Source organism: Crocodylus porosus, unplaced genomic scaffold (assembly GCF_001723895.1).
Source record: "Crocodylus porosus isolate Cpor-Errol unplaced genomic scaffold, CroPor_comp1, whole genome shotgun sequence".
In the NCBI taxonomy this organism is placed as follows: Eukaryota; Metazoa; Chordata; order Crocodylia; family Crocodylidae; genus Crocodylus; species Crocodylus porosus.
Genome location: NW_017728943.1, coordinates 95,727,818 through 95,753,372, shown reverse-complemented (window position 1 = coordinate 95,753,372; position 25,555 = coordinate 95,727,818). Strand labels below are relative to the sequence as shown.

Sequence of the window (25,555 nt, the reverse complement as noted above, 5' to 3'; positions counted from 1 at the left end):
AAGCCTACAAAGGATGGAGGACGGGATTCACCTCCAAGGAGGATTACTCCACGCTGGTCCGGTCCTGCAGGGAGCAAACCAGGAAAGCCAAGGCTTTTACTTTTATCCATTTCCCTACCACTTACTCCTCTACTCTTTCTCCCACAACCTAGCCTTCTACTGCATGCTTCCCTCCCATTGTGTTCTCCACTGCACCAGTGTGTGTGTTGGGGTGGGGCGCAAATTTAAGATGACCCTCCATCAATTAGATTGTGTACATGGGAAATTTTAACAACTTTATAAATTTTCCGTGTATAGAACCTAATTATGGGGGGGTTATCTTAAATTCAGAGTCATCTCAGGTTTGGTTGAATATAAAGCTAAAAACACTAAATTCTGACTTGAAATAGAATCTCTTCTTATGAACCACATTCTGATTGAGTTATTGATTTAGTGAACTGAGTTGAAGGGACAGGATCAATTAGAATTTAATTATATTTGAAGGTAAGTTATGTTTCCCCTACTCAGGGGAAAGTATCATGCTTCTGTGGATATCACTGTTATCTAGAGATGCAGCTAGTGGATGTTTCATTTTTCTCTTTGCATAGTATTTTGCAAAAGTGAGACGTATGTAGTAACACCATGAAACTTAGCATCACAAAGCTTTAGGGAGGTCAGAGGAAGGGAGTTGCATTTTGACTATGTTTCTTCATATTCTTGGAGTTCTTTTTGGCTAAGTACAGACACTCAAAAAGCTTGAGGCTGAATCAAGTCATTCTTTGTAGGTTAGTCTAAACTACTGATATTAAACTGAGAAACAACTGGACAGGCATTCCGTTTTGATTCAGGAAATGTAGCCGCATACTTGCAGTGGCTCAGGCCAGAAGCCAAGGGGCGCCAGAGCATGGCTCTCTGACACGTAGCCAGTGGGGGCTGTGTGTTTGCTTCCTCTTCCTGTTGCCCTGAGGACTCTGGGATTTTCAGTCCAGACTCACAACAGCAGAGCTCTGCAGAGTTGATTATCGCTCTCTTCCTGCTTCCAGGTGTCTCTGGGATTTGTAGTCCACAGTTGTAGCCAGCAGTAAATTTTTAGCAGCGCAGGACAGGGCAGATCTGTACTCAGGGGAAAGGAAGTATAACCCTCCTCCCTGGCCCCAGATAACAGCTGGGGTTTGCTTGTGTGTGGGGGGGGTGGCATTCCCTGCCTCCTCCCCCAACCCTTCTTTGCTGGAGCAGACAGTACAATCCTGTCTAGGGCTGGAAAACATGTTGGGATGCTGAGGGACTGTGATTTAACTTGAACCAGGAAGGGGTCTGGAACAGAAGTTTCATAAACCGGTTTGACTCAAATCAGTTAAGTCTGATACTGCATTCAACCAGGTTTATCTTAACCCAGCTTCAGCTATTTTGAAACTGACTTATGTGCACTGAACTTCTGTTCTCTTACAGGTTTAAACCAGTTTCTGATGACTTAAATCAATCTACATGTAACTTCTGTCCCTAGGCTTTGTGAACTACTTATTAATGAAATAACTGACAGTAGTGTATTTTACAGATTCTCAAGGCTAGAGTTCACCAGAATAGACTAACTTGGCTATGACTATATTTTGAATATATTACCTTGATATTTATGCATATGGGATATGCTGAGTGAGAGTTATTGCATAGTGGTCCCTGCCATAAAACAAATATCTTCAGAAGGTTTAAGCAGAATTTTTAAAAAATGCTCTGCTTCTTCCATGGCATTAGCAGTCTCAGATGGAGTGAAATGGACTTGGCTACACTGCACCAGGGAACAGGTTTGGATTTGGGGAAAGGGGTTTCATGACTTTCACATTCTGCCACAACACCCATATCTATTCTAGCTGGGATTTGAGGAAAAAGGAATGATGGAAGCAGAGTAAGACATCTATCTTCAACCTTGTGGAACCTCCTTGCTTCTCCTTGGCATGGTAGGAAGGATTTAGACAGGGTAAAGATGTACCTTATAAATTAATTCAATCAGAGATGCATGAGCTTTCATGAGCTTGAGCTCACTTAATGAAATTATCAAAAGAGCATAAGCTCTTGAAATGTTATGCGTCTCTGAGATGGTTAGTCTGTAAGGTACATTCTACCTGACTTCAGATTAACACAGTTAACTACTTTCCTCTACTCAGGTAGGATTTAGTTTGATGAGTGACTAGCTCAATTTAAAATCAGATTGTATAATCAAAATAATTTTAAAATGGACAGATTAGAGTAAGAACTGGAGTGAACTAGAACTTCTTTAAATCTGCATTCTTCTTGTATTTCAAACCTACAAAGTTTTGCAAGATCTGTTACTTTACTTACCTCTTCACTGATATATGTTTTCTTTGTTTTTAATGAAAAGGGAAACTAAAAATAAAGCCCCTGAACTTCTGCAATACTAAAAAGACCCGAAACATAAAATACAAAATATATTTTATTAAAGGAAAATATCTAGTTCCATGATTTTAATGCTGTCAAGATCTAATTGTAACAAGTGTTTACAAATGTAATATGTTCCTATGCAGTCTTCTGAGACCCAGAAATGAGAAGCATTATTCTAACTGTGAGAGCACCACCATTGTCTAAAAAATGAAAATTACGGTAATAAGAATAGCCCAAAACTTAAAATGACTACTCAGCTTTCATTATCCAATCTGAAATGAAAAAGGAAATAAATAATATAAACAGGGAAAATGAAATGTAGATTTAAAGCAAAATTCTTTCAATGTTCAGTTATCTAAATTATTGTTTCTTAATAAATAAATACAGTAAATGAATAAATTCACTTGATCCAGCTCCCAGTGAAGACAACTGGATTTCTATTCAAAGAATACCCCCATTTTCTTGAATATCATGTGCCCCTCATAAGACATGCACTGTGTTTTGGGAAGGCAGAATGAAGAAAAAAAGATTTTTCCAGAGTCGCAGTTGAATCCTGATTATCCCTGCTCAATTAAAAACTACAATTTTAAACCTTGCACAGCTGCTGCCAAATGGGTGATTTATTTGGGGGCTGGGGGGAATCCAAGGAACTTCAGGTCTTGGTCCAAAATTTTTATGTCAACAGTGTCTTTCTAAAACTGCAGATTTAGGCCTGTGAAAGTCAGAAATAAGAAACTTGAAGTTTAGAGCACTGTTAGCATGCTCAGATTGCTCATTAGGGCTAGGGACAGAAGCCACACATAAACCAGTTTAAGTGATCAGAAACTGGTTTAAGCCTGTAACAGAACATATGTTCAGTGCATATAAACCAGTTTCAAAATGGCCAAAGCTTGTTTAAGATAAACCTGGTTGAATGCAGTATCAGATTTAACTGATTTTGGTCAAACCGGTTTATGCAACTTCTGTCCCAGACCCCATCCTGATTTAACTTAAACCAGAGTACCCCAGCATCCCAGCATGCTTTTCAGCCCTGGGCTGGGTTGTGCTGTCTGCTCCAGAGAGCAATGCTGGCCCTACCCCTTTGTTCTCTAGCTGGAGCAGCGACAGGGCATAGCCAGACACTGGCTGGCATGGCCCCCAGGGACAGAGGGAGCAGGGAGGGGTCTTATTCCCTTCTCCCTCCCCTCTTCCACTCGGGGACCACATTCAGGGTCTACCTGGCCAGGGTGTAGCAGCCCTTGTTAGGCCCCTCCCATCCACAGCCTGAAGCAAACTGAGAGAGGGAGGGGAATATAATCTCACCTTCTGTTCTCTGTCCCAGTGACAGCCCGGGTCTGCCGGCCAGGGTGGAGCAGTGGAACAGCCCGTCAGTCATTTCCCTCCCTCCCCACTCCAGTGGCAGGGGAGGGAGTATGGCCAAAGCCATCTGGCACAGCCCCACCTGCCCTGCCAGTGGCTGGGGCTGTGGGGTGGAGCCGGGCAGTGTTGCTGAGAAGAGGTGGAAGGGCCAACTGGGACTGGGCCATGGGGACCAGGCCCTTCCCAGTAGGCTGCAGCTTGGGCAGGGGCTGCCTGGACAGATTGCCTGTGCTGAGGCTAGGCTGGGCACAGCAGCTGTAGCTCTGTGAAAGCCCAGCCCAGCAGCAGGAGACAGAGGAGTTTAATTTCCCCTCTACCCCGCTTCACCTGAGGCACTGCCCTTGACAGTGTCTGGGCTTGGGGACAAGCCTGGCAAGGGCAGCTTCCCCGCCACTCCCATTCCAGGCACACTTTGGCTGGGGTCCTTAAAGGCCAGGGTAGAGGATTAAACCTCTCTCCAATCATATTTAGCCTATGGTGGGGAGGAGGCCTGGCCATGCCCCCATCAGTTTCCCTCCAGCATTGCAGCTGCTGCTAAAGACAAGGAAGCGCTGCGCTAGTGTTCCTCGGCTTCTAGCCTGAGCCACTGTAGGTATATTCCTGCATTTCCTGAATGTTTATTCACTTGCAGATCGGTTCAATCTTTTTAGGTTAGACTGACCTGCAAAGATTGAATCAATTCAGACTTTCTGAATATCTGTCTAGTAGTCTAGTAGAATTGTGTATGTTGTTTGTCTCCTTTGTCCTGTTTTCTTAGTTATTACCCTGATATGGAACTTACTATATTTTTCCTTCTTCTCTCCAGGTCTATAGATATTTTAGAGTTGACAGAACAAGAGGAATTGCTGAAATTTCACTATCATGCTCTCCGATTGTATTCAGCTGTTTGTGCTTTAGGGAACAATCGGGTAGCGCATGCTATGTGCAGCCACGTGGATGAATCTCAGCTCCTGTATGCCATTGAGAACAAATATATGCCAGGCTTGTTACGTACAGGCTATTATGACTTACTTATTGATATCCACCTCAACACCTATGCCACTGCCAGATTAATGATGAATAATGAATTTATTGTTCCGATGACAGATGAGACCAAGAGCATTACTCTGTTTCCTGATGAGAATAAAAAACATGGCCTCCCTGGTATAGGGCTCAGCACCTCCCTGCGGCCTAGGATGCAGTTCTCTTCTCCCAGCTTTGTAAGCATTAGCAGTGAGTGCTATCAATTTAGCCCTGAATTCCCTCTGGAAATCTTAAAGGCCAAAACTATAGAGATGCTGACTGAAGCTGTTCAAGAGGGCAGCCTCCATGTAAGAGATCCAGTAGGGGGTTCTACAGAGTTTCTTTTTGTCCCGCTCATCAAGCTTTTTTACACCCTGTTAATCATGGGAGTCTTCCATAATGGGGATCTGAAGCACATCTTGCAGTTGATTGAGCCCAGTGTTTTCAAAGAAGACACAAGCCAAGGGGATGAAAATGAAATGCCAGAAAAGGAGCTGACTACAGAGGAGCTAAAGCCAGAAGGAGGAGAAGAAGAAGCCAGAGGAGAGCAAGTGCCAAAGGAAGGGCTTCTTCAAATGAAACTTCCTGAACCTGTAAAATTGCAGGTAATGAGATTTACCATGTCAATGGTTAGTCTAACTTATGTGACTATCTTAAACACTGTTGCAGGCAGCATATACCTGTATTCCTTGTTTGTGCTGTGTTTTGAAATGTAATCACTGTTATTTATGTAATATAGCATCATCCTATCATTGTCCAGTGGCAACAGGAGTATTTATGAAACCTTTTTGGAGCACCAACTAACTTAATGAAGAGTGTACATAGACAGTTATATTATACCTTATGCATGTTTAGGTTAGCCCATAACTTCTAAAGAACATAACTAGTTGTATTACTACTGTGAAAGCATGAGCATATCATAGCTTACTTTCAGTTATCTGATAATACATGCATTACTTTTAATGTGAATGGTCCATCCTTACCATGTTATACTAAGAATATTTTATAAATTTGACTGTTTTTGTTGCTGGTGTTTCCCCAGATGTGTCACTTACTGCAGTATCTGTGCGACTGCCAAATACGTCATCGGATAGAAGCCATTGTAGCATTTTCTGATGATTTTGTAGCTAAGCTTCAAGAAAATCAGCGCTTTCGTTACAATGAAGTTATGCAAGCCTTAAACATGTCTGCTGCGCTGACAGCCAGGAAAACAAAAGAATTTCGGTCTCCACCTCAAGAGCAGGTACAGCTTAAAACAGAAATTTATAATTAGTACTTCCCGCTCTTCCATACTGTAAGAGTGGTGGTGGAGTCAAAGGAGGAATTTAGGAATCCAGTTCAGGAAAAGTGTCCTAGTGATCAGATTTTCATTTGGTTCTCAAGTTTTTCTGCACAGGGAAATCAGATTATTTTAGACCATGTTAACTTCTATTTAAAACTCTCAATACAGATAATGAGTTTCGTGCATTAGCAGTGTGATCCCTAGGTTTCACACTGGAGATAATTATCACTGACTGACATGATTGTTAACCTGACAGACTTTATTCATACTGATGACACATTGTGTTTGTTAATTTGTATTAGCTACTGTCCTTGCATGTTGTAACCTCTCATCATAGACAAACCCTTAGTGTGCGCAACCTTGTTAGGCTGCTGCCTTTGTATTCATTGACCTTATAGGAATATATGCTTTCTTCTCAAAGGAAGCACTTTGTTAACAATAATATTTTGCATATGCAAATATTCTTTTTTCTGCTGAAGATTTCAATATGATACTTAGACGCTTGTTAATTGACACTTTACACTGCCATTTTTTGTATATTTTATTGACAGCAAAACAGATTCAGAGAGACCAGGTAGTTTGCCTGAAGTTGCAGTGTTCATTACTGATACAATTGAAGAAAGAAATTAGGAGTCCTTTAATATTCTACTCTGACCATTCATTGTTATTATTAGTCATTCTCCATTCTTATTACCATGTTTACTTGATTCTAAAATGACTTTGAATTTAAGATGATCCCACAATAATTTGATTTTAGACACGAAATCGAGTAAATATTATCCTTTTTATCTCTTCTACTTAAGCATCAGATTTTTCCCCTTCAGAAAAAATAATTTCTATAATGCTTGAATTTTTCATAAATACATAAAGAATGGCTGTAATTAAAAATATTTGATTCAGTGTTGCTTTTCTGCACAGTTTTATGGGTGTAGTGAACAAAAAGATATCCAAAATATTCACATTTGGTGTAAGTCCTTTGAGTAACATTTGGATTCCAGACACTCCTGGCATTATATATTCTTTCCTACCCACCACAGGGTCCCTGAATAACTTCCCAAAATCTAATTTCTTTTTCTGGTATTAATTCATTTTCAGATAAACATGCTTCTGAACTTTAAGGATGATAAAAGTGATTGTCCCTGCCCTGAGGAAATTCGAGATCATCTTCTTGATTTTCATGAAGACCTAATGACACATTGTGGTAAGCTCTGTTTTTATAACCTCTCATTTCTGAAATTGTATTAGACAAATAAAACAACCTTAGCAAAGGCACTTTATAGGTTACTGTTTATCATAAACAGACAGATAAAAAGTCAGATAATACAAAATACATTTCTTTGTCACGATACAAGTGGAACTCTCTCCTCTGATCAGAATACAAGGAAATAAATCATATTTTATTTCAAAAGGGGAAAGGTTCCCTTCATATAAATGAACTCTACTCAAACTACTCAAAGGATAGTAAATTAAATGTAGCTCACTAGCTTTTTGAGAAAACTACTCCTGACCTGTGGCAAGACTAGCAGTTTCTGCTCCTCTGTTACCTTCCCTCCCCTTCACTGTGGAAACCCCCCCTGTAGGTTCTAGTTAATCTTTAGGTGACTCTTGTCATATCTAATTAACTGTGTTCATACTAACCACAATAAAAGGGCAGCTATGACTTCAGTTGTTCATCCTTACCTGACCTCTTGGAGAGGTTTTTATTTGAAGAAAGTGAGAGGAAAAAGGGTGCTTTGGTTGAATCAAAATGGGCAAGTAAAATTCTTAAATCCCAAGTCTTGCTTCAGGTAATAATGCAAAGTTTAACTGATTTTCTTATATTTAAATGCTCCAAATTTAAATGCAAGTAGGTGCAAAGTAAACAGAACAGAAGTTAAAAAGCAGAATCTTTTTGCACATTTAAACTTATAACCATGGACATTGCAGATGCAACTAAAATTTTTGTTTGCACAGCTGATATATTTAAATTTTGCTCTAGTCATCTTGGAGCTGGCAAGGTAATGCAGTAGACAGCACTTTGTTAGTTTCAAATTATGGATGCCCCTTGCTCTGTCCAAGTCACATATTGAACACACAAAAAAATTAGCCACTTCATCTATAAAAGGAGCTACCTGCTGATAATTAACAGATGGAGGTATTGATTGAGCTGCTCCACTCTTATTCTTTCTTAATTAGATGGAGGATGCTGGTGCTGACATACATGATTATGCTTTTTGCTTAAATAAGACCCTTACCTAGCCTAGAGGAAACTGTCCTGAACCTATCAGTATGGTGTGGAGTTCCTTCCAGTCTGGGGTCTGAAGTTAACTAGAAGCACCTCAAAAAGGTGCTCTCTTATTATTCTGATATTTGTTCCCCCTTTGAATGAGGGAAAAAAAGTTTTGATAAAATTAGCTGTCAGGTGGCAGGAAGTGAATTGAAAATTGATTGGGGCTTTCTTCTCTGCTCTCTCATTTTCCTGGTTGACTTCTGTAGCTTTCTCATTCCTTTTCATTATCAACCTCTTATCTCAGAAGCATTCTGTTCAGGTTTTTTTCGTTCCCCTCTTTTGTGTAAAATCTGGAGTTTGCTTCAGTCTGAGGAAGCCAGAAGTGTCTCCATTATCCATAATCCAGTGTCTCCATTAGCTTTCTTGCTGTCAAACAGCTTGAAAAGTGCCTATTCAGAGGCTAGAAGAGGCATAATAAAGACAGAACACATGAACTTATATATTCACAGCACAGTTATTGCAGAAGAACAGACCATTGATTATGCATCTCTAAGGGCTGCAATTAGCTAGTCAGCTCTTCAGAATGTGGAGCTTCTCATATTGTACATAGGTTGAGAAATAACCACATTGATATTCTGCAAATTGGACAACTGGAACCACAGTGCTGGGAATTGTGCAACTGGGGGAAACTGACATTTTTGCATCAGTAACTCTACAGCACCTCTGCATGCTGATTACTGAAATATTTCAGTTTTATTATTGCTTTGGTTGGAGAGGCTTCTATACAATATCACTTTGTATAAAATTGAAAGCTATTGACGATTCATTTTTAGTTCACCGTTGACTTTCCCTTGGGGCAAAGTACAATTAAACTGTCTTTAAAGAGAACTGGAACCATTTCCAAATGGATGAATGCAAAAAATCCCCCCCCAAAAAAGAGGGGGATTTCCCCATGAACAAAAGATTTAATGGTATTACCAGATCTGAGGTAGAAATATGCTGTAGAAGAGAAGTTCATGTTAAAAACTCAGATTAAAACTGAATTTAAAAAAATGAAATAGATTTCATAGACATTAGGTCTGGAAGGGACCTTGGGGGACATTTGAGTCCAGCCCCATGCCCCAGGAGCAGGAAGTCAGCAGGGATCATAGGATCCCAGCAAGATAAAATGAAAGTGGCCTTTTTACTTTAAACTCATAGAGTTGTGAGGCAACAGTATTAATGATGGGCTTGAAACAATATGGTGGTTTCAGTTTCATTATTACTTATTTGGAACAATACAAATGAAAAACAAGTCTTACATTAGTATAAGATATGTGTCTATACAGTTTCATTTCTTTATAATTCAATATAACATGTACCACATCTTTATGAAAATGGTCAATTCAATTTTTTACTGACAGAGTATCAGAAAGTATCATTAGTTTCACTTTGGTATTGTTTTTCATCTAAACATTTGAAAGCACTGAAATATCAGCTAAGATGAAAAATCACCTGGGGGGCTGATTTCCTATTTTCAAAATAACAAGAATAAAGTTACATGGAAGCTAAGGGAGCTGGGTGTCTAAATACCTATGTGAATATGGCCATAGATGATTAACTTGCATTTATCCAGTATGTAAACAACAGAGCCAGGTATTGTAGCCCCAGATCTGAACCCTAACCTTTAAACTGTACTGCCAAAAAGAGCATTTGCAAGAATAGCAAATTTTGGTTTGTTTGTAGTGCACTTAGCTAACAAAGCAAGAAAGGACCCATCAGTTTGATTATATTTGCACATTTGGACAAGGAACATAGCTGTAATTTGTTTAATTCACTTAATGATTCAATGTTCATTATTTCCAGGAATTGAACTAGATGAAGATGGAGCCCTGGATGGAAATAGTGATTTAACCATCAGAGGTCGTCTATTGTACTTAGTTGAAAAAATGACATACTTGAAGAAGAAACAAACTGAGAAACCCACTGATAATCATTCTAAAAAACCCTGTAAGTAAATGTTAAATCAACATCCAGTGCAACCTGGCTCTGGAAGGAGAGAGGGAAGTACTGACAGCTCTTCATATATAATTTGCCAGAACCATTTGGATTTTTAGGGAAGCATCTGTGCACCTTTAAGCTGATGGCTCTAACTCAAAGGAGGTTTAGCTGAAGTTTTCATTACATGTAGTAATAACTCCCAATGGTATCTGTCAGCACATTTCTTACACTGGCTGTTACAAGTTTTTTTTTATATAACATGCTGATCACAAGCATCCAGCTTAGATTTACTAAGAACAAATTGTGTCGAACAAACTGATGTATAGTGCCCATCTTTAAGAAAGGGAAGAAGGAGGATCAAGGGAACTACAGACTGGTTAGCTTGACTTCTATATCCAGAAAGATCATGGAGCAGGCTCTCAAGGAATTTATGAAGCAGCTAGAGGAGAACAAGATGATCAGGAACAGCCAGCATGGATTTACCAAGGGCAGGTCAGGCCTGACCAACCTAATTTCCTTCTATAAAGTGATAGGCGTAGTGGATGAGGAGAGAGCAGTGGATGTGATATACTTTGATTGTAGCAAGTTTTTTGACACTTCTTAACAAGTTAGGTGGAAATACAAGCTAGGTGGAAGCAATGTAAGGTGGACAAATGACTAATTGAATCACCAATAGCTCAATGTAAAGTTGGGAGAAGGTATCCAGTGGTGTTCCTCAGGGCTCTGTCTTGGTTCTGGTATTGTTTAATGTCTTCGTTAATGATTCTGATGATAGGATTGTGTGGATACTTGCAGATTTGTGGACAACACCAAGCTGGGTGGAATTCTGGACATTTTGGAATAGGGGTGCTCTACTTCTGGCCTATGCCCCAGCTTTGGCATCTGGCTTATGGGGCTCGCAATGGGTTGAAAAATTTGGTGGCAGGGAAGAAGGGGAAGATAATACTGCCACTCCTCCCTGCTGCCAAATTCCCAAGTTCCACACAGTGGATCACAGCTAGGCTGTACCTCCTCCCAAGATTGGGAGGAAACACGTACCACACTTCTCCCTGTGGGCTGGATTGGGGTTGAGCCACATCCCCTCTTCCCTATGGGGTTGGGCCAAGCACCCTTCAATGAAATGGCCATGCCCCCTACTTCCCATGGGGCCAGAGGTGGGGCACACCCCATTCTGTCTGAATCAGGGCCAGCCAGCCCCCTGTACTGCTCCCCCCCGGCACAGCTGGATGGGACCCCACCATATTTGACCTGGGTGCTAGACTGGGGCCACTAGCCAGATCTGGTCTGCAGATGGACCAGGCACTGCCCATCTGGCCTACCAGAGAAAAGCCTTGGACACCAGTGCTCTGGAGGGCAGCGTTCAGCTCCAGAATGACCTGGATAGACTGAAAAAATGGTCCTCAGTCAATCAGATGGGAATCAACAAGGACAAATGCAAAGTCCTGCACTTGAGATAGAATAACTAAGGGAGGATTTGATAACAGTTTTCAAATACCTAAAGGATAATTGTTGAGAGATGTTTTTTTTCTCTGTGTCTGTAGGGGACAAGACTACAGTAATGTCCTCAAGTGGCAGCAGAGTAAATTTAGGTAAGAGATTAGGAGTTTTCTGAGAATGAGGGTGATTAAACATTGGAACAGGCTACCTAAGGAAATGAAGAATCTCCATCCTTGGAAGTTTTCAAGAGCAGGTTAGACAGACATGTGGCTCAGATGGTTTATTCAGGGATGATCCTGCAAGGGGCTGGATTAGATAACTTTGTAAGGTCCCTTCCAGTCCTACTTTCCTATGATCCTATGAACCTGATCTCTTTTGATAAACTAACAAGTTGAGTGGATGAAGGGAATGTTGTGGATATAGTAAATCTGGACTTCAGCAAGGCTTTTGACAAAGTCCCACATGGCAGTCTCATAAACAAATTGGAGAAATGTTGTCCAGACAAAACTACAATAAGGCAGAATGGCAGGTAGCTCAGTAAGTGCAAGGAAACGGTAATTATAAATGGATCCATGTCAGAATGACAGGAGGTTTTGTGTGGAGTCCCTCAAAAGTCTGTCCGTGGTCCAGTGCTGTTCAGTCTGTTTATTAATGATTCAGATACTGACATAAAAAGCTTTTTTGAGCAAGATTGCAGATGACATAAAACTGAGAAGGATTTTGAACATGGAGGATTGGAGGGCAATTCAGAAGGATCTCAATAGATTAGAAATCTCGGTTGGAACTTAACAGGATGGAGTTCAGTTTTGAAAAATACAAGGTGTGACAACTTTGGGAAGAATAAATAAAAAAGTACAAAATGAGTGACAGCTGGCTGCATGGCAGCACTGTGGAAAAAGACCTGGGAGTCCTGATAGATCATAGATTCAATATGAGTCTGCAGTGTTAGGCAACTGCACGAAAGGGAAATGTAGTCTTGGAATTCATTAGATACAAGACACAGGAAGTGATAGTACCTCTAGTCAACACTGGTCAGGCCTCATCTAGAGTATTATGTGCAAGGTTCACAGAGATTTCTGTGGGCATATCTTTGCAAGTGGGGTATTCTGACTTTCCCCCCTTCCAGATATGTGCTCCAGAGACTCTGGGGGCATGCTTCTAGAAGCAGTGAAAGTAGAGAAACTTCAGTGTGGTGCATGGTCCCAGGACTTCATCTAGAGTATTGTGTGAAGTTTGGGGCTTCACATTTTTAAAAGGATGTGAAGACGTTAGGGAGGGTCCAGAGGCAGGTGACAAAAATGATAAAGGACTTGGAAGGGAAGTCATATGAGCAGAGGTTGAAGGAAATAGGTATGTTTAGCTTGCAGAAAAGGCACTTCATAGGGGACACATCAACAGTCTTCATATTGGATACCATAAAGAAGCTGGAAAACACCTTTTCTCTCTTGCTGCAGAGAACAGCATGTAGCCCAATGAATTGATGTTGCAGCAAAGTAGGTTTAGATTGGATATCAGGAAAAATGTCTGCACTCCAGAACAGTAAGGCAGTGGAATAGACAGACTAAGGAAGTTGTGAATTTCCCATTCAAGAGGTTGAACAGGGATTGGTCTGGGATGATTTAGAAGAAACTCTGCCTATGCTCTACTATGGGTATCTCCCATGCTTCTGGGCTTTATTGGTTGCCATGTAGGGCCAGGAAGGATTGTTTTTCCTCTCTTGCTGCTACACATCATGATTTGTTTGTTTGTTTTTTAAGTCTTCCTCTGAACCATTGGATTGGCTGCAGCCAAGGTTGGGGATTGTGACCAGGGTGTGCTAATGTGCTTGCTGGGACTTAAACTTGGGTTTTTCTGGTTAGAGGATTTTGCTTCTCTGCTCAGGGTCAGACTGATTGCCATATTTAGCATCAGGAATAAATTTTACCCCATGGTTAGATTGGTATGGACTGTGGAGTTTTTGTCGTCTTCTCCGGAAGTGGGCATGGTCCTCTTTCTTGGATTTCTTGAGTGTATTTTAACAACATTGCAGCAGCAGGATGTTACTAGGTTAGGGTGTTATGTTTTGTGGCTTTTGTCAGGGTTGACTCTGTAGGTCTGGTAAGAAATTAGACAATGGATTTCTATAGGATGTTTTGGATAGAGTCGATCCTATGTTAGGCAGGGGGTTGGACGTGATGACCGCTGGAGGTCCTTTCCAACTGTACTTCTCTATGATTCTGTGCTAAGTCTCTATCCATGATAACTTCAGAAGCAGTCTAGCCATCAGAACAGAACTTTGCATCAGTGAATTTAGCTTGGATTTTACCTTTCAAATGAGTCCCTTCTACTGTGGCTGTGTTGCTTGAGTAACTGAGCTAGCTTGCTTAGAGCCAGCTTGGACAACACTACATTGTACTGCTGTTAAATGCTGACCAAGCAGCTGAGATGTAGCATGACAGATGCTAAAGTGTAGACAAGTGGACAATTTATTCATGCAGCTTCTTACCAGAAACAGAGGAAATTTTATGTTTTATTCCTTCAAGCTTTGTGTATTTCAAATGACAGGATATGCAAAATTCTTTCTTCTTACTATCTTATTTGCACCTGATCACAGACGCGTTCTTCAGCTATCCATTGATTAGCTAAATTAGTTTGCTGTCTGGTAACTCATACATTGGCACCTTGTTGCTTACACAATCAATTAAATCGGTTTTCTTGCAAATAGTTACCATTTTTTCACCATTCACCCTCTCACACAGACACTTACGTACACAGGGCATACAAAGTTAATTTACTCATGTCAAGCAGGGAACAAACACAAAATTGAGTTTTAGTTGTTCATACAATCATAGAGGTTTATCAATTCAATACTATTATTATTTAAACATAATAATGTGCAAAAATTCATACTACATTGGAACTCCCCCACCCTGGGGGGGCCTCTAATATACCTGCCCTGCCCTTCAGGAGGGGCTGAAAAACCCACAGACTGAACTCCTTCTGCTCCCTTTCCCCCCTTCCATTCTAAAAACAGAAACAGGCACTACAGACACAAGTTACAAAGGTACTACCTTTTGAAACATCGTTATCTGTAACCTCATGCAAGATGTTTGGAGATGTGTACTTGTGTTTGATCACAACAATCAACTGCTTTTTGTGGCCACATTGGGCAAAAATTGTCACTTCTGGCTGCACCCTTATTATCCTTCAGTGCCTGATGAGGCTTTAGCCCTTTGAAATAATGGTGCTGTTGGAATCTGAGGAAGTTTGTGCCCCATCCCAAAAATCATGTGACTTGCCATGCTAGATGTGTATGGTGTTTCTCCAGGTCATGGGCAATGAGGTCTGGGATCACTTTGGGATCTAGATGATGAACAGAGTCAGGATGAGTGAGCAGAATTCAGAAACAAGCCAGGTCAGGAAGCCAGGAGGTCAGCCTGTGAATAGTGTCTAGGAACAAGCCAAGTCAAGAAAACAGGAGATCAGGCAGAGAGTGAAGTTGGAGAATAGGTTGGACCAAGAAGCTGAGAGAAAGCAGAATAGAGTTAAGGAGGAAGCCAAAAGGACCAGCAAAGCAGCCTGGAGGATATGACTGAGCCCTGTTGCCTGGACCTGTTCCAGGTCAGGGGTTGATGTGAGGGAAGTGAAGGGTCACCAAGTTGGCCACTGGTGACCAAATGGGCAGAGTCTTAACTCCTAATGGAGGCTTCAGGCCAGCCCTGGCCAGCCTAGGTGACAAGCTACAGGGTAGCAGGTCAAGATGAGCAGCTGTGCTGACAGAATGACGCCCTGGGTTTGAGAACACAGCTTGACACATGGCAGGATGCATGTTGTTTGGCATGGGCATGAGTATAGAATTCCACTATGGGGCTGCCCCCGGCCCAGCCTTGCAGACCAGGTAGGGAGTGGCTCTGTCCCAAACTCCAGGGCTGCCCTGTGCCTGATCCTCATGCTCAGCTGAGTGGATTGGGCATGGGCAGCCCTGATTCTGGTTCAGGACCTGGGGCTACCCAAGCACATTCAGATTCTGAAATGAGTTGAAGGTAGCTCTGGGACCTAGGGCTGTCTGGAGCTAGTGCTAACAATCAGCTAACAATTACCTTCACTGCCTCAGCCAGACCGAAAGTCCAGTTTGAGACCTGGGACTGGTGCAGACAATGAGGTGATTTTGTTGCCCTGTGGGGTCAGGCCAACTCTCAGGATCTCAATATTGTGCTGTTGGACAGGAGAGTGTGACAGAATTACACATATACAAACACACAAATCAATTCAGTGCGCAAACACACACATACAACCAACACAGGCACATACACATCCAAACATGCATACCTATCACCAATTCAAGCACTTATAGACTACATGCACCAAAAATTAGACAACAATCAGTTGTCAACACCCACATACTCCATACACATACATGGATCACTAATTCATATATCATACACATGATGACATATATATATTCACCAGTCCACACACATACCACCCACCTACATATACACACAGGTGAGTTCCTAACTTGGATGGTACGGTATGTATGTGTGTTTGGGGTACTTGGGATACCTGAGGGAAGGTTAAGGTGAGCGAGAAAGTGTAAGGAGTGAAAGATGCTGGAACTGGGATTAGAACCAATAGACTAGAGGGAAGTTGGCTGAGGAACTGAGGCTTGGGGTTACTTAAGGTCAAGTGGCTCCAGGCTTACTCGAGGTCACTGGTGCAAGGGAAAAAGCTCAGCAGCAAGGAGGAGACAGCCAGGAAATAAACTGAGGCTGAAAGCTGGGAGCTTGGGGTTGGAAACTGAGGCAGACAGCTGGGAGTTTAGGGGGCAGATAAGTGGTGGCAAGGAGTAAACAGTCAGAAAACAGACAAAAACTGAACTCGGGGTTTCAAAATAACAGGTTTATTAAACAGACAACACACTACACAGCTCCATGAAGTTATTGGTTCACACGCACACACAAGCAGTCACAATGGCAGCAGGAGAAAGAGATTCAGTGGAAGGGCTGCAGTCCAGGTAGGGAAGAGAAGCAGAGTCCAAGTCCTTGGTTGAAGAGGGGGTAGGGGGTGATAGCTACCTATCCAGGCTGGAAAGGGGTCCTTGTCCACTAGGTGTTGTCCAGAGAGGGGTTGCCAGCAGGGCCTCTGAGTGGATAGGTGGTGTGGCGTGGTACTGGTCCAGATGGACCCAAGGAGTCAGTCTTCACTACCCCTTTTTATGGGACAGACTACCTCTGATCTCCTGTGGGGAGGGGCTGTCCAGGCAAGGTCAGTCCTGTTCCAGAGGGTTCCAGGTGTTGTTACTGAGCATGTGCAGCCTTGGCACAGTGGTGTGTTGCCTCATCTTTTGTTTCTTGAATGCTGAGGGTGGTTCCAAGGGCTGGGTCGTTGATCCAGGTATTGGTTTTGATGGTTCGGTCATTCTGAGGGAACTATTTTTAGACATACTGTCATTGTCTCTCAAGCACCCTCATTCATCCCCATTCATTCAAGAACCAAGTTACATAGGAGGGGTAGGTATGAGTCATAGGTTACAACATACTTACACAACTAGGCATGGGGACAAGATGGAGACTTGACAAACAAAATGGAAACTTGATATGACTTATGCTAACTTACATATGTAGGCCTAAATCGTATAGTATCAGTAAAACAGTAATATAGAACAGTAAAAATCAATATAAATATAATAATTATACAATATAAAGAAGGAGAAAAAACAAAACAAGTACAATTTGCTAGCAAAAATAAAATGCTGAAGCTTATCCTATGTCTTAGCTCCCTTATACTTATCTATAGGGAATAGAGAAAGAGAGAAAGTCAGAAATGGTTGGGGAAGGGGAGGGAATGCATTTTTAAAAAAAAAAGAAAAAGTAAAACTGGGGGTGTTGCTACAGTTTGAAAGACAGTGGCCATTTCCACATGAGCACAGATATTTGTTTCTCCAGGGAAAAGCCTTTTGCTGCTGCTACTTGTCCCTGGGGAACACCTGTGCCATGCAGCCTCTGACGTGTAGCAGGTTACTTGAGCTGGGGCCAGCGACTGTGCTGACCTCAGCAGCTTTACCTGGTGTCCTGGGGGTCTCAGCGTCCTGCAGCTGTGATACTTCTGCAGCTGAGTGCCTGGTCGGCAGCCAGAGCATGGCTCTGGCCAGCCAGGGTCCGGTTTTAGGTGGTGTGCACTACCTTCACATGTGCTGCACCACTTTTTTGTCATGGGATTTTTTGACCCTGGGAGATCCTGAGGTCAACTCTTCCCCCCCACCCCCACACTACAAGGCAGCAGTGCAGGGAACACCTGCATGTGCGATGTGTGGTGCTGCAGACAGGGCTGCGGCGCCACATACCATGTGTCTGTACTTGTCTGGACGCGGCCAGTGGGGTTGTCCTCAGCCAATAGAGACAAGCATCCAGCGCGGTCTGGAGCACAGCATATGCCTCCTATTCAAGTTAAGGTGCTATACAATCCAGATGCAAAGATGTTCTCCCATATATATAGAACATCTTTTTGGATTTTTTACCATTTTATGACACCTTTATTTGGATAAACATGAGGCATGTTATAATTACAGTGCAGTTAACACATGAGTGCTGCCAAAAATGTCATGTCTTCCAGGGGCCTTTGTTAATCAGATTTTTCTAAAGCAGTGTGTGATCATGGAGGCTTCTGCTTCTGTTGACTGGAAGATGTTTCATTTTAGATGCTGTGAATTATTAAAGTGAATTACTCCATTTTACACATTGTAGAGTTCATATAACTAACATTCATATTTCATATAGACTACCAGACAGTATGTTCTACTTCTAGTTCATAATAAAAACTGCCAAAACTGTTTCTACAAAATTCATGGAAGAGGTATTTATCAGTTAAAGCTGTATATAGTTATTGCCCAGTGAGGATTCTATATATCTTCATTTTCCTTTTTATAACTTTGTGAAATTCAGAAGTGATATGTTTTCATTTCAAAGGTGCCTTTTTCCTTGCAAAATGTTATTTCTTTTTTTCCCTTTAATTACAAGAAATGCTTTCTTCCAAACTGGGTTAACTCTAACATACGCGGTAAAATACACTTAGAGGGACTTGTTAGAGGTACAAATGAACAATTAATACAAACATCTTTCTTTATGTATTGTCTTTATAGCCACTCTTCAACAACTGATTTCAGACACAATGGTACGCTGGGCCCAGGAGTCAGTAATAGAGGATCCTGAATTAGTGAGGGCCATGTTTGTTTTGCTGCATCGCCAGTATGATGGTATTGGTGGCCTGGTTCGAACCTTACCAAAGACCTACACCATAAACAGTGTATCAGTAGAAGACACTATCAACCTGCTAGCATCTCTGGGCCAGATCCGTTCTCTGCTCAGTGTCCGAATGGGGAAAGAGGAAGAAAAGCTCATGATTCGTGGATTAGGGTAAATCAATGGAGTACCATATCACTAAATTTATAAATCATATTCCCATATTGTTTGTCTTATGTTTATCACCTGGGTAAAACACACTGTTTGAATATGAATATAATATCTTTCTGTGGTTTGAGATGCTAAATAGAGAAGTTTGGTTTGGGATTTATGGGGTCTTCTGCAGTTTTAAAACCTATGCTTTGTCACATTGTTAGCAGATGATAGTAGAAAAGTATAAGAGCCTGTAATATACGAGTTGTTATATCTGGAACAGTGAAACTTTGAAGGTTACTTTGGGACACTAACAAGACACATTCTATTAATTGAGTGATTTCAGGTTGCCTGCACATGCAAATACTTTAGCTATAAGTGAGGATTAACCTAGGAGCCCTAATGCAAAACAGATTTCTTTCACTTGAGCTTACAGGAAACACATTTCTCTGTGAGATATTAATAGAGTCTCAACCGCTGGCATCAGGTACCAGGGGAAACCTGATCTTACTCATTAAACCAGTGTATTCCGATAATCTTCAAACCCCTGGTACAAAACATGGTTGTTTGTGAATTTGCTAAAAGAGAAAAATGGATTTTACATTTTGTTTTACTTTGTTGCTTGAATCAGAGGTGGGTTTTTCCCCACCTTTTGCTGAAGCAGCATTGCCTGGTCTGCCACCATGATGCTAATGGTATCATTTTGAGAGAAGAACAAAAGTTTGTCTTGAATCAATCTGAGTAATGCCCCTTGTTTGTCCACCATCAGACCTTGCAACAGATATAATGTACCAAGCACCTGCTTCTATGAGTACCCCTTTTATGTATATTGGGTATGTGTTACTAATTATTTTTTGGTCCTTGTTAAAAAAAAAAAAAAAATCCAAATATTTCCACATGGTGTGTAGTTTTTGGGAAACATTGAAAGCTTTTCTCTCTCAGAAATGCCATTGAAATGCACTGATCTTTTCATTGCAACTACTCTTTTTGCAGTGCTCTTGGCTCTGGTCCTGCACAGTGCTTCCAAAGAAGTATAGCTCCACTTGCATGATTAAACCTTCAGCATTTGGTCTCTATTATAGAGAATTTTGTAATATTTGGTGGTATTATTTTTTGTTACCATGTACTTTCATGAGCAAAAATCAGCTTTTCTCCAGCGTATGGAAGTCAGTGGAGGCTTGAGGGTCAAGAAGTGTTTAAAAATTAATGAGAACATATGCTTACTTAAATCAGGACATCCCTACAGGGATTAACCTGGGTAGAACATCTTCCTCAATTGAAAGTGATTATTTTGTGTGGGACTAATTACACATATATTTTGTTCTTCATAATGAAGTCATTCCTTTGTATATTTATAAGGAGTATACATTCCTTATATATTTGTAATCTTTTAAGCCCTCCTCATATAATTAATAATGTTTTGACCAACAAAGTAGGCCACAACCATTTCTTCTAATTGCATGGGTACATTGTGTAAGAAATAGCCTAAAATACAAGTTGCAAGCTTATATCAAGCAAAGCATCATTAATATTAAATGTATATAGTAGAGCAAAGTTTTGATATCCTGTATTCATTCAATGCTGTTGCACTTTTTATGACCTGACATAACCAATGAGATTAAACATGAGTTGCAAGCATATCCAGATACATCATTTTATAAATAAATAAACTAAGTATAGGCTTATTTGCAAAATGTCCTGGATAGGAAGGGTAAGAGAAGTATTTTGGCACGTAATAGATTTTAAACTTAGCCTTTTATTTTGAGTTTCCTGAAAGTGCAAGCTATTACATGATTTCTACACTTAGAAATACTTCATGACTCAAGTTGTATAAAGATAATATATTTAAATTTTGGAGAATCATGCTGTATAGCACCTATCCTTTAGACTACCTCTAGCCCCAAGGTTCTTAGTATGTATGTATGACAGACATTATGTACAGAGGTACCTCAAGGAGCTAGCATATCTCACTTGCAACTTTAGCAAGGGAGAAATTCAATTGCAGTGAGAAAGTGTGTCTGTATACAAATTCGCAAATAATGGGGTATCATGTACACATACAGTGCATACCTGCACATGAATTTGTGTGCCTAAACTTTAATGCGCCTTAGCCTAAGGTGCATTAAGGTGATTTAGATGTGTGTCTACATGTGGATACCTTAAGGCACCTTAATGCAGCTCACTTGGATGGAAGCCCTTGCAGCCTGTCCTGGTGAGCATCCTGGACAGCTCTCCACACAGGTGAGGCCTAACCCCCACTCCCTGTTTTTCCCTTTCTGGTGAATGAGACCAGAGCCCATCTCCTGGGGCCACGTGCTGCTGCCCAGTGCTGCCAGGAAGAAAAAAGCAGCAGTTGGTGTTGTGGCCACTAGTGGTCCCCCTATGCCTCTGCTTCAGCGCAATGAAGCCCTGTAGGGGAAGGACGCCTTGCCGCCTGCCTTGGATTCAGGCACCCTTAGAAGCCCACCTGGTACAGCAGATGGGCTGGAACCATCTCTGACCCCAGGGCACAGTGCTGCTTTCTCTGCTGCAACCACCTCCATCCCAGCAGGACACTGCTCATGGGAGAGTTGGCATCAGCTCCTGGGTGCTCTGCTTGGCTCAGCCCAGGCAGTCTGGGACTGCGTCTTCCTCCATCACCCAGCACTGCGTCTGCCTCCAGCACCCAGGCTTTCCCTGCTCTGCTTACCTGATCCAAGGCTGAGCCCCCTGTCTGTGCTGCATCCAGCCTTCCTGGGCTGGGCTAAGTTGAGCCCCCAGGAGCTGATGCTGCCTCTTCCATGGGCAGCATCCTGCTAGGAGGGAAGCTGAGTGCTTGCCTGTGATGGAAGTGGCTAGAGCAGAGAAAGTGGTGCCAGGCACTGGGGTCAAATGCAATCACTGCCTGCCTGCTGTACTGGGCAAGAGATCCAACTCAGGCTTCTAAAGGTGCCTGAATCCTCGTGTCCCACCCCTTCAGGGGCTTCAAGCCCCAGCCAGCAAACCCACCTCAAGGCAGAGGTGTGGGGGAGCTGTTAGTGGTTGCAACACCAACCTCTACTTTTTTTCTCCCTGGCGGCACCCAGCAGCAGCACATGGACCCATCAGCTGAGCTCCACTGGTGCAGGTGATAGCATTGAGGGGCTGTACCGTGTCTACACATGGCTTATGGCACCTTAACTAATCAGGCCTAAATTTGACACTTGCTTTATGCAGATATAAACTGTAGTTCCAGATCACCCTAAGTTGTCATATTTAAGGTCCATTAAGGACATGCATGCATAGACCCATCTTTAAAGTGCCTTAAATATGGCAACTAATGCGATGTAAATTACTTTACACATAAACGGGTATAAGTGATCAGAAACTAGTTCAGATCTGTAACACAAGAGAAGTTCAGTGCACATAAACCGCTTTCAAAATGGCCAAAACTGGTTTAAGATAAACCTGCAGGATGTAGTATTAGACTTAACTGATTTAGATTAAATTGGTTTATTGAACTTCTGTCCCAGATACCCTCCAGTTTCAAGTTAACTTGCAGTTCCCCAGCATCCCAGAATGCTTTGCATTTCCCTGCAAATTCCTCCCTCGCTCCGTGGATGGGCTAGCCTTAACCCAAGCTGTCTGCTTGAGCCAAGCAGGAAGGCATGCTCTAGCACCCCCTGTCTTCTGGCCTGAGCCACTGTAGGCATGTGGCTGCATTTCCAGAATCAAAATGAATAGACATTCATTCACTTGCTTATCAGTTCAATCTGTGCAGTTTAGATTAACCTGTGAAGACTGAATTAATTCAGCTTCAGGCTTTTTGACGGTCTGTACTTAGCCTTGGGCACCAGGCAGGCCATCCTGTGAACTGGAGTATATGATTAAAGGTTATATTATGAATTAATTTGTACTAACAAAATTTAAAATGTTTGCATTTGTTCCAACCCATATTCAAGGAATTATGAATTCTTAAATCAGCTTGTATTTAAACAATCTTCTGATGTGTTCCAGCATTAATCCACTTCAGTTCTCCACCTTTCTAGATAAATTAAGACCTCACCCACATGTTTGAACTCCGTCTAGTTATAACAATGAGATTCTCTTCCTCTCGGGTTTCCCACTGACAGCTGTCTAGCCTCTGCTGTAGAAGACTTTCGAGTAGTCCTTGAGTCCACATTTAACTCGTTTCTTACCAGTAATTTTTTAGAAATTACATTTAAGCAATATACGTCTTGCAATAGTGAATTGTCTCCAATAGATGACAATATTGGATGCCTTCATTGTTTAAAAGGAGGGTTTTCCTGGATCTTTCAAGTCCTCCTTTGCCTAGAATATCAGCCCAAAGTTATATTGATGGAGAAAACCTCAGAAGCACAGACAAACTATGTCAGCTTCTCCTGTTGTGAGCTCTGTAGAGGTTATGACTTGATCTTGCTGTCTGCTAGCAGCCTGGTACTGAGGTCCCCAAAATAATTCAAAGTATGACATGAATATCAAAAGAAATGACAAAATATAATGGTTCCACAGGCAGAGCCAGATGGGAATCCTCTGCTACTCTCCAATACCTTTAGAGAAATGTGTGGCAGGGAGTTAGGTACTCTCCCAATGTCCAGGTAATAGAATTTGTAGAAGTCACCAAGAGGGGCTGAGTGATATCTGACTTCCTTAGAGCAATCTACATTCTGGATGAAGAAGGAAGATATGATGCACCATGATGTGGTGTAGAAAAAAGAGTCTTTGGCTACTGGGAGTAAAGGTCTCAGACATCCCATTATGCCTATCCAGTATATTCTGCCTGAAACAATTGATTTTTCTTTCTGCTTAGGACACAGAGCAAATGCTAGGCCTAGCATGAAGCAGGGACAGTATGGTCCAAGTCTTTCTGTTGCAAATTTCATAGCATTTCTGAGAAGTCTTATCTAAGGCTTGTGGAGTGATGGGTTAATTGGGGTTAGCTCTCACTGCTAGTGCCACAGCTGTCAGATATTATGTGAAGGGGCTTGTGTTGCCTGTTTCTGAGAATGTAAATGAACATAGACTCAGATCTTAAACCTAGGTCCTAAGGGAGTGCCCTTATTACAGGACTGTAGTGTTCATATCTTCAAGTTTTTCCTAAAAAGTTTTTAATTTGAAGATGAGCATTTCACACAACAGCATAAATCCAGAAGCCAGGATTAAAGAGAAAGCATATTCTGAGATTCTCAACACAATCAGTTGAGTGAATCTGGTGCAGAATGCTTTCACACTTATTTCTAGGCTGCATATGATTCCAAGCATTGCTGCAATGTAATGAGAAACATAATTACCTTTTAAAATATGCATGTTCATTAGACACTTTCACCTTATATATATATATAAAACACCATCATAATTAGGGTTGATGCTCAGCTCTTAAAATTCACACTGATGAAGTAGTGTAGATGGAGACAAATGTCCTCTTGAGCAATCATCTGCATATTACGGGAAACATTTTTAGGAAAAAGATCTTATTAGCTTTTATTCTTCCTGTAGTTTATACTGGCAATACCAATGCCATGATAATTGAAACTATCTGGTGTTCTATTCTTTCCCTGATCTTGATGGCAGTCTTTGCAGACAGATGCCTAAAGGAAAGAGATATAATTGGCATGATAGTTAGGAAGCATTTTATGACAAAAGCTGTGTCAAAACCAGTATGTTCCTGCAAAAAGTTGTGGTTTCAATAAATCAACATTTTCCAAACAACACAAAAAGCTGGTTGGAAAAATTACTGATCAGCAACCATGTAAATTTAATTCTGAAATGTAATATGTTGTGAACCAGTCCTCCAGTCTTGAGGGAAGCACAGGGAGTTGCACCTTGTGTAAGGAATGAAGAAGTAGGGTTTTTCTTCAGACAGATAGGTTTGTGATTATCATGTGACAGAAAAACAAATGAAATGGGTTTTTTTAGCGAACAGTACGTTATAATTCGTTTCTTATTCTGTTTCCCCCTAGAGACATCATGAACAATAAAGTGTTTTACCAACATCCTAATCTTATGAGAGCTTTAGGAATGCATGAGACTGTTATGGAAGTGATGGTAAATGTACTTGGAGGAGGAGAATCCAAGGTAAAGGATTTCATTGGTAGAAGACTGGGAATTTAGTGTTTGGCCTTTTAAACCTTACTCGTACAGGGTGCTGAGCTTACTGGAGGTGCTAAGAGCCCTCAGTCATGTTCATTTTATTAGAAAAAAATACAATTGAGTTCTACATGGAGAGAATTACTGTAGTATACCACCTCAAAAATGTTGTATAGCTTCTCATTATTGTCCTTATAATCTATTTAGAATAAATAGCATTCATGTTATGGAATAAGATAAGTATGTGTATATTCACACTGACAAAGAATAGCTAATAACACTTGTAAATATTATAGGTATTGATATCAAGTGACTCTTGTCTGAAAGTTTCCAGTTCTCTCTCTCTCTCTCTCACACAGACACCCACACAGACACCTCCCCCCCATTATAGAGGACCATAAAATTAGCCTCTGGAGTTGAATTCTGTGCATATGTCAGTGTTTGACTCTCATGTTTAGAGATGTGTCTTCTTCTCTT

At 41.4% G+C, this 25,555-nt stretch overlaps 1 protein-coding gene across 1 annotated transcript in view; it reads left to right on the top strand.

The window, feature by feature from the left end:
• The window catches only part of RYR2 (ryanodine receptor 2), an 810,210-nt gene that overhangs the window by 542,751 nt on the left and 241,904 nt on the right, over positions 1-25,555 (top strand). The window contains exons 37-42 of the mRNA XM_019549810.1: positions 4,538-5,339; positions 5,777-5,977; positions 7,112-7,217; positions 10,071-10,214; positions 18,760-19,033; positions 24,952-25,066. Of these exons, the coding sequence (XP_019405355.1) occupies positions 4,538-5,339; positions 5,777-5,977; positions 7,112-7,217; positions 10,071-10,214; positions 18,760-19,033; positions 24,952-25,066 (1,642 nt within the window). The remainder of the gene's footprint in view (positions 1-4,537; positions 5,340-5,776; positions 5,978-7,111; positions 7,218-10,070; positions 10,215-18,759; positions 19,034-24,951; positions 25,067-25,555) is intronic.